The sequence below is a fragment of the Phragmites australis genome, chromosome 17 (assembly GCF_958298935.1).
Source record: "Phragmites australis chromosome 17, lpPhrAust1.1, whole genome shotgun sequence".
Taxonomy (NCBI): Eukaryota; Viridiplantae; Streptophyta; class Magnoliopsida; order Poales; family Poaceae; genus Phragmites; species Phragmites australis.
The window spans coordinates 23,685,934-23,704,812 of NC_084937.1; the positions used below are offsets into that span (position 1 = coordinate 23,685,934).

An 18,879-nucleotide genomic window follows, 5' to 3' on the forward strand; every position below is an offset into this window, starting at 1 on the left:
TTGAATATTAGATGTGCCACTAGCTAGAGCATTTGCAGCCCTTTAACCTTTGACCCGTCAGCAACTGGTCAGACCATCTTAGCAGCTGGGTAAGTAGATTTTTTTCATGAAAACAACTGCCAAGGCCTGTTTGAAAAGCCACATGGATTTTTCTTGTGAGGAATTATATTTCAGGTGGATTGAAAGTTAGAAACCTCTCAGTCCAGCTTTGCCCTCAAGTGACAGATTTTGCATTCCCGCTCCAAAAAGTAAAAGATTTTTGCATGGCAACTTGTTCTGGGGGAAAACGGATTTTGGTGGCATCCGTCAGAACTGTTTCACTGGAGGCCCAAGCGTTTGTTTTCAGCCTGTGAAGAGGTCCTGATGGCGGTCCAGATCTTTAGGTTAGGTTCCTTGTTCATTGTGGTCTGTGCTTTCCCGAATGGACTATTTTTGTCTCATGCCAGAGCGTGTGGGCTTTATTGGGCTCAACTCTACGTAGCCTCGCGGAGCACAAGGTAAAGGACAGCCTCTGGTTGATAGATGCTTATGATGCGCCGTCGATCAGAACGTGGCAAATCTAGATTTCGGACCCGATTCCGGTGGCAAGGTGATCGGCGTTGAAGGGGAAAGTGCACTAGGTTGCAGGGCGAGCGACCGCGTACATCCTCGGCAACGTACAGCCCGTGTGGTGGAACACAGTTTGCCGGGGACGAGAGGGCATAGGGGATAGATCCTACCGGAGGAGGAGAAGAAGCACCGGCCGGAACACAAATCTTCAGTGGAATTGAAAAACGAGAAACTCGACGGTTTCCTCAATATGAATAGGAATTTTTTTTCGAAAAAAGTAAAAGACACTAGATGATCGAGGATACACTGTCACGTTTCACTAAGAGAAATTTAACATCTACGTCACTAATGGCACGAGCTAGGCGAGCCGAGGCTGCCGTGCATGTGTACCATAAACAGCATACATAGATCACATACACACACACACACAATGGTACAGGGTGCATGAATGAATTAAGTACAAGAAAGCAAGTTTTTCGATCAAGCTAGATTCAAGAGCTTATTTTAGCGGGGAAAGAGTCGTCTCGCGCGGGCATTCCTTCCGCCGGGAGCGCCCCCGGCCAGCTTAGTAGGCGACGATCTTGAGGCCGAGGCTCCTCTGCGCGTATTCGATGAGGCCGTCGACCTCGCTGTCGTCGATAAAGCCGTCCCCGTCCGCGTCGGCGTAGCTGATGCCGCGCTTGCTCCTCCACCCCGTGAACCGCGCCCGGATGGCGCGCATCGCGCGCCGCAGCTCGTCGCGGCTGATGCGCCCGTCATGGTCCACATCGAACCGCCGCAGCCACTCCTTGAACTCGCCGACCGTCATGTCCGCGTCCAGCGACCGCGTCGTCGTGGCCACCGTCATGTTCCTGATCGCCATATATCGCAGCAGCACAAACTGGTACCTCTGCAACGAGCTATATACCCTTTGATCGAGCAGGTGTAGGCGTGCCTGTGTGCAGCAACTTGTTGAGCCTTATTGTTCTTATATAAGCAAAGCTCGGACCAGCCACCAGCCGGCCTGAGACAATAATGCACAGCTGAAACCGTCATCAGCTTGCGTCTATCACGACGGTGCCTAGACCTTGCCTAGCTATTGCCATTTGCAGCTAAGCTTTATTTGAGAGTACAAATCGCGATAGTAAATTTGATGATAAACTAAGTTAAAATATGTTTTGATTTGTTTGTGATGAGTGATTGATATTGGTATTGGTTTGGTTTGATAATCTTCAATTTTGCTTAAGCTTTCATATTCTGATTCTAGTGAACCCAGAACTTCCAGCCTGAACTAGAACTTCCGAGTGCTTATCCGGCATTCAGAGTTTTTTAATCACCAGGGCTTCCGGTGTTCAATTTCGGTTGCATTAACTCGGAACTTTCGGTCAGGACCCTGAACTTCCGGATTAGCAAGAAAACCAAAATCGAGAGCCTCCGTCCGAAGGTAAACCTGGAACTTTCTGGTATCTTGAACTTCCGTGTTGGGACCGGAACTTCCAGGTACCCTGGATAAAGTATGTTTGTCCTGTGTTCATGATTCTTTTTGGAAATATAATTTCAACTGAGAATTTTGATTTTTACCTAACTAAAATTAGAGTTGAAAAAATATGTTTACTTGTCTCATGATATGTATGTAATGGATGTAACTTTGCGATCGACGACGGGATGATCGAGGCAAAGCGGGATGCTGGGTGCTGAATGATCGAGGAGGCTAGGTGATTTTAGCTGTATACGTGGAGACCAAGCAAAGCATGGAAGATGGATGAAGACGGCGTGTTGATAAAGTCAAACGAAAGAGATGTCAATACAAGTGAAAAGACAACCTGAGGGATCGAGAGTGGGAGAGACTTACCGGCAGTCAAGATCGCAAGACGGGACGGAGTATACGTGTTGATATCGGGATGCTTGCTTGAGGTCAAGCAAGTGACAATGTGCAACGCTTTAAGAAGCGTGCAAGGGATTTCGCGATTTGGCTTCAAAACCGTGGGAATGATGAAATTGCACATGGTATTATCGTGAAGTTTGCGTCAAGGCGAAGCTAAGTCGTGAATGTGTCACAGTCATTCGATTGATGGAGAAAAAAATAGACCAAAATACACTCAGTTGTAACTATAAGTGTACTATAAGAGATAAATATTTTATTAACAAACTAAGAAACTTAGGGTTAAAAAAACTAGCCTATAAATAGAGGGGAGGGCTAGTTGAGCTCATTGAAATAGCCACTTGAGCCCCTTAAGATATTCCTATGAGAGCTTTGTGCTAGGGTTTTAGAGGAGATAATGAGGAGTGCTTAGCCTATGTATTAGATGAGAGTTTTGTGAGAAAAATCTTTGTATTGGTTAATGAAAAACATGAATTTCATTGCTTGCAGAGGTCAGCCATATTTTAGAAAGATTATAAAGATTTTTTCTCACAAAACTCTCACCTATTGATTATCTTGCGAGTTTGCAAGTTTTTCATGTTTCAATTGTGATTTTCGTTTTCATGGTTAAGCTGAAATTTCTCACCTTGTTGGAGTAGTTCTTCTCGTTGATAGAGGTATAAAATTCACGTACAAACGTATATAATTGGGTATTAAATTCTCTTGCCTCTTATCTATCAACTTAGAGACTATCTTCATCTGGTGTTCATCTTTTTAATATTTGGGTGTTTCTCAAGATTCAAGTTTTGTGTGAGGATGAGTCATAAATTTGTATACTATGAAACCAAGTGTTTGATTCAAATCATAAGACCCACCATTGATGGATTTTAAGTTTAGATTTTAAATTTTTGAATCGGTGTTCTGTTAAACTCGGAACTTCCGGATCCAACTCGAAACTTTCGAGTTCTTCTGTTTTCGCTGTGATTTTGGTGTCTTGTATTACATTTTGTTGTGATCTATTTTTGATGTATGTTAGGCGATAAAATAATAGAAGATTATTTATTTTGAAAATAATTATTGAGATATCTATTTATCCTATGTAGTCATCGTTCTCGGTCCTGTATTTGATGAAAGGTGATTCTAAACTACAAGTCCAACGACTTGTCAAACACATGTCTTAGCTTATTTGGTACACGTGGTGTTACCTGTAGCTTCTCGGCAAGATAGCTAGATCTGGTTGTCGACAAACACTTCACCTCCATGTCCAAGAACCTCGATGACCGTTGAATCGAGCAAGAATCTGCGCCAAGTGGCGCAAAAGAATGAAAAGTTGCAGATGCGATTGGGCATTCATGCAGTTGATATGTGCGGAATAGAGGGCTGTTTGTGTACTGCTTTAGGTTATATTTCTGTTACCGTCAAAAAGTTAAAAAGTAAAAATCAGAACAAATAGAATTATAAAAAAGTGATTTTTAAGAAGCTAGATATCTATTTATAAAGAAAATGAATTAAAGTTAAGAAGTTCGTTGTGAGACACTTTTTAAGATGCTATATATTAAGAAACTAAAAATTTATTATAAAAACTAACAATCTATTTTAAAAATAGCTTTTCAAACCAACTAAAAATATAGTTTTTTAAAAAACCAAAAAAAAAATCCTAAACAAACAGGCGCTAAAGGTGATATGCACGATGGAGGAAAGGACGGCCATCCACCAGCCACACAACGTGGGAATCTGCAAAGCGGGAAAAATAATATCTGGACGTAATCTATATGTGTTTTTCAGATGCGTGGAACAGGATGCCTATTACGATTAGGCCTGCATTATTTGCTCTCGCGTCTGGATCTCTCCAACCATGCATCGTTTTTCTCATTGTGCTGTCTTCGGTGATGAAAGACTAAGTTAAAGCTCAACTTGTCTATTACATATATTAAAGGATCAAAGTTTAGAGAGATTATAGAGGACCAAGTTATTGTATCTATTGTTCATATAAGTCTCACATATATGCATGTATATATATATACGAATATGTATATGTATACATGTGGGTTCCACGTATGTGTGTGTATATGGATAGTATATGTATGCATATATGTATACATATACACGTATATTATCTACAGTAGGGTTTAGTTTTTTGCAAAATTCTAGAAAAATAGCGAAATGAATAATAGTTATATTGATAAATCGGTTGAAATAATCTAAAATGCACAGGAAAGTATCTAAAACTCAAAAAATATGAGACAAATTTAGTTAGGTTCATATTACTGTCATCTACATGTTAAAATTATGTGCATGTATGAAAGTATCACTGTTTTTTCTATAATTAAATGAATGTGTTAAATATTGATAAATTCATAAATAAATATTGAGATGCTCAAAATTAATGAATCCAATTTTTTTAGTCTTCTTTTATCATGCTTTGTACAACAAAAAAACAAGCATGATGTAGACGTGCCAATCCATCTAGTCTATCACATATATTAAAGGGCCAAGATTTAGAGCAATTTTAAGCCAAGTACTGTAGCTATTGTTCATACGGGTCTCACATATGTATACGGATATATATACGGATATATACTTATATGTATGTATACAAATACATATACATGTACGTATGTGTATGGATGCATAATTTTTTTGCGATATTCTAGAAAATAGCGAAAGAAATAATAGTTATGTTGATAAATCGACTGAAATAATCTAAAATACATAGGAAAATATCTAAAACTCAAAAAATATGAAACAAATTTAGTTAGGTTCGTATTAATATCATCTATATATTAAAATTATGTGCATGCATGAAAGTACCACTATTTTTTCCATAATTAAATGAATATGTTAAATATTGATAAATTCATAAATAAATATTAAGATATCTAAAATTGAATTGGTGGACCTAATTTTTTTAGTCTTTTTTTTATCATGCTCTGTTAAAAAAACAGCCACCGCTAGACGCGCCAATCGCCTAGTTATACTAAAAGGGCAAAAAAAAAGCAAGCACTAGAAACATGCATCGACTTCTAGGTTCAGCTTTATCGAAGCTGGTCGGTTTCACCCTATTCTCATGGTCGATGGCCGTTCATGTGCAGGGATTACGTACGTCAATAGTTTTTTCTGTAGCTTTTGTAAATCTTCACGTCATCATAAGATAGCATCATACGAGGCAATCATCTGGGTTCAAGAAATTGAAACAAAAAATAGCTAAATCAAACATGCATGACTGAAGATGAGCACCATCAATTCTGTAATCTTCTGACTGCCAACCACCATTCTCGTTTGACACTGAAGACATTACCTGTCACTTGCTCGGGTAACTTGGGGAACGCTTCTCTGTCAGCCTCTAACTTCTGCAGCTATGCCCAGTATCTCAGCCAGTGGCAGATGATAGACACAAAAGAGGTAGGATCATTGAGTAGGCAAAACATTTTTTAAGCAAGCAGAATTGTGTGCTTTCAGAGAGAGTCCAAAGAACAGCAACAATTCGAGCTGCAATCAGCTTCTTTTGTTTCCTCTTAAACTGCTCCAACCATCATTCAAACAGCTGAGAGACATTTGAGGAGAACTGTGAATATCAAACAAGCATCAAATTACATTCCATAAAAACCCATAGAGCGCACTGAAACATGCAAGAGCTGATCTAGAGCTTCGTAACTTCGTTAGCCCTACAAAAATTTAGACCAGTGTTTTTTTTCCTCTTTTTTTGCGATGGTTCATTGCACGTGGACTGAAAAGAGAAGGCAAGGAAGTCACAGATGCGTTTGGCGTGGGAAGGAGATACGGATCGAGTAGAACCGTACAAAGCTGAACAATGACCGGCACATGACGGGCGTGTATGGCTTGTATGCAAGGAGAACTTTAAGTGGGCACTTAAAAAATCTGAGCAGATAAGTATGCAAAAGATGGAATATGATTCCAAAACTAGGCTTGCACTATTGTGGAGTGGTGTCGAAAATTCTCCAATCATCTCCTAGTATCACATTTCTGGTGAAAACGCTATTATGATTTTTTCTTCGATACGGATTTTATGAACCTAATTTACACTTTACATGATCTACTTTTGTTACAGAAATCATGCAACATAAGACACGGTAAAACCCATGTTCCCCATAAATGAACATCGGTTCGAAGCTGATCATTTTTTCCCTGAGTAGCATACATTGTAGATAGGATTAAACTGCATGTTTACATCAGGATGTGCTCGGAAGCTCAAAGCTCACGGACTCACGGCTTCCTCCGTGGGCGAGTCATCATGGACATGAAATCATCCATGTCCACGAAGCCATCGCCGTTCCTGTCTATCTTCCTCACCATCCTCCGGCAATCCTCCAGGCTGCAGCTATACCCCAGCTTGAGCAGCACCGCCATGACCTCCTCGGCGCTGATCCTGCCGTCCTCATCCCTGTCGAACACGAAGAACGCCCTCCGGATGTCCCCCAGCTGCACGCCGTTCCTGTGCACCTCCATGAACTCCTCCAGGTCTATGTAGCCGTCCTTGTTGTTGTCGGTCACGCAGATCATCCGCCGCGCCTGGCTGGAGGCGTCAGCCTTCCCAAGCCGCTCTAGGAGCACCTGGAGATCCTTCCTGGAGATCCGGCCGGGCTGGCTTGCGATCATGCCGAATACCTTCTTCATCTCCTCGTCGTCAGGCTTGTAGGTGCTCAGGTCGGAGAACTGCCGGTCCCTGGCGGACAGTAGCCGTCCCGTTGTCCGGCCGGCCTTGAACCGCAGCTTGTCTAGATTGTACTTGAAGGACAGGATGTCCAGATGAGACATTTTGTACTTGAACTGCTGCAGCTAGCTAGAGATGATGAATGCCCTTCATCAAAGTTTATAGACTTACTATGTTCTGTGTCATGAACAAAGGTGGCCAGAATACATATGCCTGACAGCTGCAGAAAGATTCACAATTTGGGATTCCTCTAGAACTTGCAGTGTATGCAATCTCAGACCAAAAAGGAGGGCAAAAGATGGACCACGCCAACGTGCAAAGTAAGAATCTAATATGCAGCAGCTTGGGGATAGTACTGTCGAGGGTTTTTCTGACAATATATTTATAAGAATAACAAGTTGTCTTTATAATTCAGGAATCGAACAGGAGACGAGACACATACATTGTATACAGGTTTGGGCTACCAATTAGAGTAATAACCTATGTATTGTATGGTCGATGATGTATCTGTATTTACTCGAGTATAAACAAGATGCCTAGATCTATTATAAAGAGTAGACCAGATCTAAACTAGACTAATGAGAAAGTCGTCGAGTATCTCTTGTGGCCCTAGTGCTTGTGTTGAGTTGCAAATGAGTTATCTTCCTCTAGAAAAGAGAGTCTCTCTCGAGGGTCTGTGTCTCGCCTTATATATAGAGGTCTTATACCACTCCTATGTCGTCATTGAGAAATTAAGTTAAAATGTGTCTTAATTTACTTGTGATGAGTGATTGACATTGATATTTATTTGGTTTGATGATCTTCGGTTTTGCATGAGCGTTGATGTGATTTAAATTGATTTGTGATTTTATTTAAGTATATTGATTATGGACTAACTGGAATTAGAGTTAGAGATATGTGTTTGTTTGTCTCATGGTGTGCAGGTGATGGATGCAATTTGACGTTCAACGGCGAAATGATCAGGGCCAAGTAGAGCGCTTGGTGCCAAACAATCGATTCTAACTAAACACGTGGAGGTCAAGTAGAGCATGAAAGGCGAATGGAGATGACGTGTTAACAAAGTCAGGCGAAAGAGATGCCGGTGCAAGTGCCAAGGCGGTCCGAGGGATCAGGAGTGGGAGAGACTTGCTGATAGTCAGGATCGCATGACGGAGTATACGCGTTGACATCAAAGCGCTTGTTTAAGGTGTAAGCAAGACGACGAGTAACACTTTGAGAAGCGTGCATGCGGTTTCGCGATGTGGCCTTAAAATTGTGGGGGGACTGGAGGAATATGTGGCACCATCGTAAAGCTTTCGTCGAGGCAAAGCTAAGTCGTGAAGGCGCTGGAGCCATTCGATGAATGGAGAATAAAATGGACCAAAATATCCTCGGTGATAGGTAAGAGTTTACTACAAGAGATGGGTATTTTGGTAAAAAGCTAGAAAACTTAGTGGTCAAGTTTCTTAGGCCTATAAATAAAAGAGTAGGACTATGAGAGAGTTTGAACCAGCCACTTAAGCCCCCTTATACCATCTATTTGAGAGCTTATAATTAAGGTTTTAGATGAGAGAAAGATGAGTGCTTAGCTTATGTAATAGGTGAGAGTTTTGAGAGATAAATCTTTATAATTCGTCTAAAATATGGCTGATCTCTTTGAGTAATAAAGTTTATATTTTTGCATATGCTTGAATTCCCCTACTTCTAGTTTCCCTCTATTGGTTCCCTCGCAAGTTTGCAAGTTTTTCGGTTTCCAGTTTTGATTTTAGTTTTGCTTTTTGGACCGAAATTTCAGTACCTTGTGAGGTCATTCTTCTTGTTGCTATAGATATAAAATTCACATACACACGTTTGTGTGATATGGTCTTCAATTCTCTTGCCTCTAGACAATCAACTTGGAGAGTTTTGTTGCTCAGTGTTCATCTTTTTTTGTTTCTTTACAAGTTATGATCTTTTGAGTGTTAAGACACATGGATTGATCTTAAATAGAACCTATGGTTCATATACCATGCGTAGAGTCGTGTTGCCTCAATTTTCTCTTGTTAAAATTTCTCTCTATTTTTTTCATCCGCTTGAGTTTTGAGTGCGTTGCGTGATCCAAATAGGAGAATGCCATCGATTTCGCAAGAAATTTGTTGAGGCAACTATTCAGCATCCTCTAGTTGTCAATCTCGCTCCTACAGTCGTAGTCGATAAGAAATCCTTTATTTTATCCACCAAGAAAGATCAGATAAATCCAGCTGGGATACTAGTTATTCTCAAGTTGGGTAACCAATTAAGACCTTCCTAATATACGCCTACTAGATCTCCGAGAGTATTAGGTACCGCAGATCCGGTTTCGTAATATTTAGAGTTATTAAACATGCACACAGTATACCTTATCTATATATGGTATACCCTTTATGCGTATATACCTATAGTTAGATATTCGACAGTAGCCCCTAACTCTGCTCAGGAGAAAGGGTTTCTACAATTTCCCACTCGAGTACCGTCAAGTCTAAGCCTAATCGAGTAAGATGGTTCATGCTTGCAATCAAGAGAATCAAGTAAGAATGGATCCTATTCCGAGTATCGAGTGGAAACACAATTAGGTCGAGCGACTTGCTATTAACCGCACTCGAAGCTCAAGAAAGGACTAAAAGCTCAATTAGTAGACACCTGATTCTAAGTAGAGTTAAAAAAAACCTTTCAAAATTTAAACCGATGGGTATAAGCGCATTTAATGCCTTGTAGAAGTTGAACGAGTGTGTAGAGATTCGCACGATATCGCCACTCCACCTTTCACGCCAATCGAGGCATCACAGAGACAAGAGTGGTTGCTGAAAGACTATAAGTTTTGGGCTATTTACCCGTACTAGCCGAAACTGTAACGGTCATTTTTTGCCCTCATCGCCAACCTTTTCGCACAAGCCTCCATCTTTCTCCGCCCATACATTCACCGCTGTCGAGAAATCATGGATTCCAGTTCTCCTTCAAAGACCCTCTCAGCACCAAAACAATGCTTGGTCTCCTCAAGAGCTATGATCCCAATCTCGACACCTTGATGATGACAGCAGGTTTCGGATGCCCTATAGAGGAGGTAGCAAAAATTATGAAAAGCGTCGAACCTCTTATCCCTGATTTTGTTGAGTCTTTGGGGCTTAACCTCTCCGATGGCGAAAGCGAAGGTAGTCTTCTAGTTGATGGTCCATGATGTGGGACTTGAAACATTTAGGTTTGATCCGTACTTTGAGGATGTCTGTAAACACTACTATTATTTTACTTGTCTAATATGCTATCACATGCTATTTCCATATCGATAAAATAGAATTAGCATAAGTAGATGCAAAACTAATTAGCAAGAGTTATTATTATCTTTGAAGATCACTTATCGAATATCTGCTAAGTTCCTAAAATCTCAACTAAACAAGCCATTAGATGAATGACCCTCTAGTAATTACTCGAGACGGCCAAAAATGAATAAGGAAAAGATTACTATACAACAAGAAATAGAACACATGATGGACTTTTGCAAACTTTTACTGATTTACGCATTTGATCAATCATACAAATAAGAACTCGTCAGAGAGTACACATGGGACCAACTAGGACTTTCAGAACCTTTGTTGGCCATTAGGTGTGAGATATCTGATTCTCGATATTGTTATGCCTTATGAGGTGTAATTATCGGTCATTGTCAGTGAATCAGGAACCAGGGGTCCCCGAATCCCGAGGCCGGGCCAGCAATCTGCCACGTGGCCCTTTCCCGCGGGGTTCATCTCCGCGAGGTACGAGAAGACTAAGTCCCAGGAGGGGGTGCTCGGGACCATGAATAGTGGTCCCCGAGTACCCGAGTTCCCCGATGATCTGCGAAGACCAAGTGCCGGAAAGAGAGTGCTCGGGGTCATGAACAGTGGCCCCCGAGCACCCGAGGACCCAAGGAAGGTAGTTCCGGGAGAGAGTGCTCGGGGCTGCGAACAGTGGCCCCCGAGCGCTCGGTTCCCCGGGGATCCGAACAGTCAATCCCGGGAGAGAGTGCTCGGGGCCGTGAACAGTGGCCCCCGAGCACTCGGTTCCCCGAGGGCCAAGAGAGGGCGTTTCCGGGAGAGAGTGCTCGGGGATATGAAAAGTGACCCCCAAACACTCGGTTCCCCGACAGCCCAAGAAGTCCTTCGTCGGTGGCCCCCATAGGGGGTCCAGCAGTGAGGTGTCAGCTAGTGAAAGGTCCGATGCCGCATTTAAGAGGGCGCGTGGCATGTCACCTCCAACTGCTCCTGCCACGCTCGGTGTCAGTCCATACCACATTCTGGCAGAAGGGCGTGGGGACATTTAATGCACGGGTCCCATCCCGCGTCATCCGGCGTGCCTCGGGATAGCATCGCAAGGCCCGAGGTGCCCCGCCTGCCACCCTGTTGTGTCAGACGAACAAGACCGGGCTGACACGCTGGGTTGCTCTGCGGCTACCCGGTGGGCCCTCTCCACAGCGCCCGTTGCCAACGCCATCATGACGGCGAAGACAGGGCGGGGGCGCGTTTCCAACCCCCGTCACTTTGCGCAGCAGCCCATAATGACCGTTTTTCCATTTATGGCGCCTTGGAACTCCCTTTTAGGGCACGCTACCGCCAGCGGGTATTTACGAGAGCCAGCGGCACGGACAAGAGGGGGATTTTAGAGGACTCTCGGAGGTCAGATCCAGCTCTCCAGCGCTCAGTACGGCACTCTGAGAGATTGAGGAACTCTGGAACACAGACGCCCAGATAGAAGAACACCTTAGTACAAGCACAGAAGCTGAGACCACCGAAGAACAAGGAGCCCGAAGCTCTAGGATAGACAAACATTCTTGTAACCAGCAACATTCCTGAGAGACGTTCTCAGGGTATTTATAGCATCCACACAGGTGTAGAGTATTACGCTCAGTGCGGCCCGAACCTGTCTAAAAATCCCTCCAGTGCATTTACTGCATTCTGCATTAGATCATTCCATCCCACCTGCCATTGCATTTAAATCCATTTATTTCTCCCGCAAACATATTCAGAATCATCCCCCCCGGCTAAATCTCAAAAAGGGGTCCCTCCGGATCCCTGCGATAGGAGTTCACCCTCCGACAGTCATCGACCCAACACATGCCTCTGTTGGTTTTATCCAATGAGGTTAACTCAAAGCCAGATAAACTTTTACAAAAATACTTACAGATGAATATGTTATTATTATGTAGCCCCTAACTTTCTGATCGAGAAGAAAAATTCTCGAGTAGAGAGTACGAAAGAACATACATGTACCGTTGAAGGAATATAGCTTAGCCCTCGACTTACTACTCGATGACCGAATAGAATGAAGAGTAAAGCTTTAGCATCAAAAGTATGTGATATAGCCCCAAACTCTTTGTTTGATGTGATAATCGAAATAGAGAGTAAAGCATATGTGCCATACTTGACTTGACCCTGTCTCTTACTTAATGACTAGATTCGAGTAGATAGTGGAGCATAAACGCTAATATTATACGATATAACTCCTATCCTTCTTAATGGCGTGATAACCAGAGACAAAAATGAAGCAAAAGCATCGAAAAAGTATGATGTAGCCCCCAACTCTGCGTTCGATGCGATAATCTAGTGGAGAGTAGAGCGTAAGCATAAAAATATGTGTTTTAGCCCCCGACTCTTTGCTCGATGTGGAAATTGAGTGGAGATTAGAGCATAAGCATCAATACAGTTCTCAACCGTAAACTGAATGACCTTAGCCTCCAAGCTTTTGGTTACAACTATGATGTGGTCACCAAGTAAACTTGAGCGGACGTGTAGGCGAGCATTAAATACCTACTCTCATTCGTGCTCGTTTCCACCGCAACCTTTGATTTGACACGTCATAATAACCATCCATCCCTCTTTACAGAGATTAGACAGGTCATAACACTCACACAACACCTCAAATTCCACCGGCCATGCAGCGCGACCGAGGCGTTCTCGAACACGCTATCATTTCGGATCTTGATGGCTCCGTTTACATAGTCTGACCCATTTCCATATCTATAAATAGAGGAAACTTGTGTCCGTTTATCTTCACTCCATCTCCTCCCTTTCTTCCTTTGCCTTGCCTAGTAGAACTTGTAGAGCTTGAAGCCATGGCCTTCGCTCCATCGCCGTCTCCCGAGAATAGCTCATAAACTAGAGGAGAGGGAATTCTCTCCCAAAGCCTCTCGCCATGGTTCCACCTGGCGTCATCATCATTTCTTCCGACGAGGAGGAATCGAGTGAGGGGCCAGAGGAAGAGAGCACAAAGAATCACCTGGGGATAGCCGATCGCTCTCCCAGCGGATGTAGCGCTTCATTGTCGCTTATGCAACGCGGCAAGTGATGTGAAAGACACGGGAGAGGGATGAAACCGATGGTGATCCTGACAAGATCATTGACCAAGCTACTAACGAATTTTTCGGCGATGAAGCTCACGAGCTCCTAGCGGTAGAGAAAGTGCGGTCGCCTCTTCTGTCGACAACTGCCGGATCGCCACCGCAGCCCATAGAGGGTCCATCAGGCTCGCGGCTACGGTCAATCGCTCTAGCAGGGTCTTCACGTCGGCCATTTTTCCTAGGCCTTATGCTAGCTGGAGTCCGATTTCCGGAGTTATCAGTTGTCACCATAGAAAAGAATACAGAAGGATTCTCGATTCATCCAAGGGCGAATAGAGGTCCACACGCTTTTGAACTCTTGGAGGTGGTGGATCTTCACTATTTGCCACATAGGTCGAGAGGAAAAGTATGTAATAGGTTAGTTAATCTGATCGAATGTAATCGACTTACCTGTAACTTACCTTATCCATGAATGAAACTGTCGAGATAATCATATTGATCCAGGTCGAGTAACTTCAACTAATATATAGGGTTCTTCCCACTTAGGTGATAACTTATGGCGTCAGGCATGTTTCTGCACCTTTCGTAGGACAAGATCTCTAGTAGTGAGTCTCCTGGGCTGGGTTTTTCGACTATAATATCTACGCAACACTTGTTGATACTTAGCCGCTCGAATGAATGCTCGATCACGAAACTCCTCGAGTAAATTAATATTGTCTACTCGTAACTGCTCTTGCCCCTCCACCGAGTAGTTTTCCACTCTAGGTGATCCGAACTGTAATTCACTCAAGAGCATTGTTTTTGCTCCATAGACTAAAAAGAACAGAGTTTCACTGGTGGCTCTGTTAGTCAAGGTACGAACGACACGTAGTATCGAGGGAAGCTCTTTCACCTATCGTTTCGAGTAGGCCTCCAAACTATTGAAAACCCGAGTTTTGAGGCCTACAAGACTATACCATTGGCACCCTCAACCTGACCATTGCTCTTGGGGGGGGGGGGGGGAGCTAGATAGGCAAAACAAGTTTTAATGCTGAATTCTTCACAGAACGCAATAAAGACCCTGCTTTTGAACTAGCTACCGTTATCTATAATTATCCGATGCGAAATTCTGAATCGGGTAATTATACTCCTCATGAATTTATTAACCGCTTCTGTGGTTATCTTCCCAACAGGTTGAGCCTCAATCCAGTTAGTGAATGTGTCGATAGCCACGAATAGAAACTAGTAACCACCTTTGGCCCTTAGGAGCGGTCCCAGGATATCCAAACCCCAGACGAAAAAAGCCAAGAAAGAGGAATTGTTTGCAGAGCTTGAGTTGGTCGAGTGGTCTGCCTTCCAAAAAATTGGCAGCCATCACACTTTTTCACCAGATCGAAAGCATCCTGAAGGGTAGTCAGCAAATAGAATCCCTGGCGAAAAGCTTCTCCAACCAAGATACGATAAAACGCATGATTACCACACATGCCTCCATGGATATCGAACAATAATTTATTGCCCCCTTCCTAAGTGATGCACTTCATCAACATTCCATTACTCCCCTTACGATAGAGCCTGTCATCTACCAAAGCGTATAGCTTGGACTTACGAGCAAATTTCTCTATAGACGCGTCATCGTCAGGGATGTCTTGACCTTCGAGATAGGCTTGGTACGGAGTCATCCAAGTAGGCTGGCGTTCAAGTACTGCAACTACCGTGTCAGCGGTTTCTGCATCGCTGACCTAGCTAGACTGCTAGTTAGGTTGGGCAACATCCGTTCGCTCAACTGTCGGGACATATGATCTGAGGAGTTTCTCAATGAAGACTTCTATTGGCGTCGGTGCTCGAGAAGAAGCAAGTCTAGCAAGTTTATCCGCACCAGAGTTATCACTCCTTCTAATGTGCATTACTTCTAGGCCTTCAAACTTTTCCTCAAGCTTGCGCACCTCGTACGAGTAAGCCGCCATGTTGTCGTCCGAGCACTGGTAATTCTTTTGCACTTGGTTTATGACTAGCTACGAGTTCCGTTTCATGAGAAGTCACCTGATTCCAAGTGACGTAACTATATAGAGGCTATTTATCAGTCCCTTATATTCTATAACATATTGAAAGCTTTAAAATATAATTCAACAACGTACCTAAGTTCGTCGCCTATTGAAGATTTGAGTATGATGCCAGCCCCTGGGCCTTAAAGTGTGAGTGATCCATTAAAGAAGATCGTCCAGTGGTCCTCGACCACATTTGGTTTAGTTTCGTCAACACTTGTCCATTCGACGATGAATTCTGCTAGTACTCCCGACTTCACGCTTGTGTGTAGTGCATAGTATATGTCGAACTCATTGAGTTTAAGCGTCCATTGGGTGATTCGTCTAGTAGCCTCTCTATTGCGTATGACATCCTTCAATAGATACGTCGTCACGACAGTGACCTTATGCGCTTGCAAATAGTATCGTAGCTTCTGGTAAGACATCAAGACTGTATAAAGCAATTTCTGCACTTGCTGGTGCCGTAGTTTTGCATCGTGTAGGACTTTGCTCACGTAGTAAATAGGTTTCTAGACCTTGGCCTTTTTCTCGAGGCATTCCCGTTCAACCACAAGAATCGTGCTTACAGCTTGTGGGGCAGCTACAATGTACAAAAGAGCTCCTCTTTTTCATTAGGCGGGGTAAGAATTAACGGATATGATAAATACATTTTAAAGTTTTTGAAGGCGTTCTCCGCTTCTTCTGTCCACTCAAACGGGTCATGTTTCTTTAGTAGCTTGAAGAATAGCATCCCTCGTTAGCCCATCCTAGAAATGAATCAACTAAGGACTACTATGCATCATATCAGTTTCTAAACCTCCTTCGACGTTCGAGGTGACCGCATTTGATCGAGAGCCTCGATTTACGTGGATTAGCCTGAATGCCTCGACTTGACACCAAAAAGCCGAGAAGCTTGCCTAACGGCATGCCGAACATGCACTTTTTAGGGTTAAGCATCATGCGATACTTTCTAAGGTTGTCGAATGTTTCCTTGAGATCAATAATCAATGCATCTTTGGTCCTAAACTTAACTACAGTATCATCAATATAAGCTTTTACATTGCACCTAATCTGGTGTTATAGACAATTCTAAATATATCTTTGATACGTAGCATCGGCATTCTTCAAACCAAAAGGCATCTTTACATAACAAAATACACCAAAAAGAGTAGTAAAAGCAGTTTTCTCCTCATCCTCAATTCCCATGCTAATTTGGTGATACCCGAATAGGCATCTAGAAAACAAAGCAACGCATAACCTATCGTGGAGTTGACTATATGGTCGATACGCGGGAGAGGAAAATAATCCTTAAGGCAGGCTTTGTTGAGGTCGGTGAAGTCGACACACATTCTCCACCTGTCATTAGCCTTCTTGATGAGGACAGGATTTGCGAGCCACGTAGGATGACAAACTTCTTGAATAAGGCTCGCCTTTAGGAGTTTGTCAACCTCCTCCTAGATAGCTAGCTTCATATCCTCAACATATCTTCACTGCTTCTGCATCATAGGTTTGGCGTCAGATTTAACAGCTAGTCGATGCTCGATTACTTCCCTAGAGACCCCAGACATATCAGACAGTTGCCATGCAAACACATCTTGGTTCGCTCGAAGGAAAGCAACGAGCTCGAGTTCCTATTTGGAAACGAGACCAGCCCCAACCTTAACCGTCTTGGCTGGTTCAAACGGGTCAAGGGGCACTGCCTTGACACCACCATCAATTCTTTTGTCCTTGGCGTTGTCGTTGGTCTCTTTATTTATGGCATCGTGGGACTAGGATGTGCCAGCACAGCTTATGAGCTTGGAGTCACTAGCGGTTTGATGCTTCTGGCACTTGGACTCCGCACCTTTTGAAGTAATTGATGATTGACTAAAGTATTCGACCAAAGCTCTGCTTGTCGCACTTGATTGTTGCTCGTTGATCTCCTTTGACAGTTATGACCCCTTTAGGGTCCGGGATCTTCAGTGTCTGGTACGCATAGTGCACGACATTGGGCGGCCTAAGATAACATTGTACGACGTCTTGAAATCCATGACATCAAAGGTAAGCTTATATGTGCGGAAGTTGTCAGGCATGCCAAACGTGACTGACAACTCGATCTAGCCAAGAGGCATCGTCGATGAATTGGGAGTTATGTCATGGAAAGGCTCGACTCCCTTCTTGAGCTCTGACCTCTCAATCCCCATCTTATCTAAAGTCTTGGTGAAGATAAGATTAAGCAAACTACCCCATCAACCAGTGCTCGAGAAACTTTGATGTTGAGGATAGTCAGTTGTACCACAACTAGATATCGACCAGGATGTGGGACCACAGAAGGATGGTCGACTTGGTTGAAGGTAATCGGAACTTCCAACCACTTGAGGTACCAAGTAGGCCCGATGAGAGCCAGGTGACCTCCCGTTCGACTACCATGTATTATCTTTTTGACTCATACACGACGGATCCTCCGAAGATGTGTGCTAAACTTTGGTCAGGCTCGTGGAATTCAGGTTCATCACCTTTAGCATCTGGCTTCCTGTGTTTACCGTGGTGCTCGACAGCGGCGGCTTTGAGCTTTTCTTCTACCTTCTTTTTTAGGACGTAGCATTCATCAAAGTCATGCTGATTGGTCCGATGAACGAGGCACCACTTCTTCCCACCTCGACTCAGGCCTTTACTGTCCCCAGTGTTGCGCAACTTGCTCCTATCGACCGCGGCTACGGTCGTATCCGGACCCTTGCGCCTGTCACCATGCTTGCCCTTCTTCCCCTTGTTCTTCGAGGACTCAGGATTGTCCTTACCAGGCTGAGGATTTTTAGCATGTGCCTGAGCTTCGGCTTTATTTTCAGATTTATCGGGCAACTCAAAGAGCTCATTGACCGTCTGGATCTTCTAGGTAGTAAGCTTCCCGACTAGATCTGTGTTCTTGATGCCCCTCTTGAAGGCGATGATAACCGACTCAACGAAAATATCTGTGGTCGTGTTTCACCTGTCATTGAATTGTTGGATGAAGTCTCAAAGGGACTTGTCCTTTCCTCGGTTCAATTGATGGAGATCGCTCTCTGTTCCTGGGTGCTCAAATGTACCCTAGAAGTTGGCTATAAACTGAGCCTTCAACTCAGCCCATGATCAAATCGAGTTGGGAGGCAGGTTCAACAACCAAGACCTCATCGATCCATCAAGCGCGGTTAGCAGGTAATTGGTCATTACCTTGTTATTTCAACTCGCTGGGCGGATAACTGTGGTTGTAACTGGTTGGGGTTGATCTTCCCGCCGTACTTCCAAAACGAGCCAGTCTTGAACTTCTCGGGCCACCGTATCGAGCGAAGCTCTGGGACGAAGGCTTCATAACCTCTGTTGAATTCCTCAGGAGACGAAGGAGAAGGACCGTCACGCTTATCCCTTCGAACAGGGGAGTCATGTCAACCGTTTCGTCCTGGAGATCTGCAATCGTGTAGCGTCGATCATCCTCATGGTTGCTGTTAATAACCTCCCGCAAGTCACATCTGTTGTGAGGGATGAGGTTCTTTAGGTCTCC

The 18,879-nt window shown here is 43.6% G+C and overlaps 2 protein-coding genes across 2 annotated transcripts; both read right to left on the reverse strand.

Moving 5' to 3' along the window:
* Positions 1-823: 823 nt before the first annotated feature.
* Positions 824-1,506, reverse strand: LOC133897402 (probable calcium-binding protein CML18). Its single transcript, XM_062338131.1, has one exon. It carries the CDS (start codon positions 1,409-1,411, stop codon positions 1,115-1,117), a length of 297 nt encoding a protein of 98 aa, XP_062194115.1. The 5' UTR covers positions 1,412-1,506; the 3' UTR covers positions 824-1,114.
* A 4,806-nt stretch (positions 1,507-6,312) lies between these two features.
* Positions 6,313-7,371, reverse strand: LOC133897449 (calmodulin-like protein 30). The gene has a single exon (XM_062338183.1). The coding sequence runs from the start codon at positions 7,163-7,165 to the stop codon at positions 6,614-6,616; it is 552 nt and encodes a 183-aa protein (XP_062194167.1). The 5' UTR covers positions 7,166-7,371; the 3' UTR covers positions 6,313-6,613.
* Between the last annotated feature and the right edge of the window lie 11,508 nt (positions 7,372-18,879).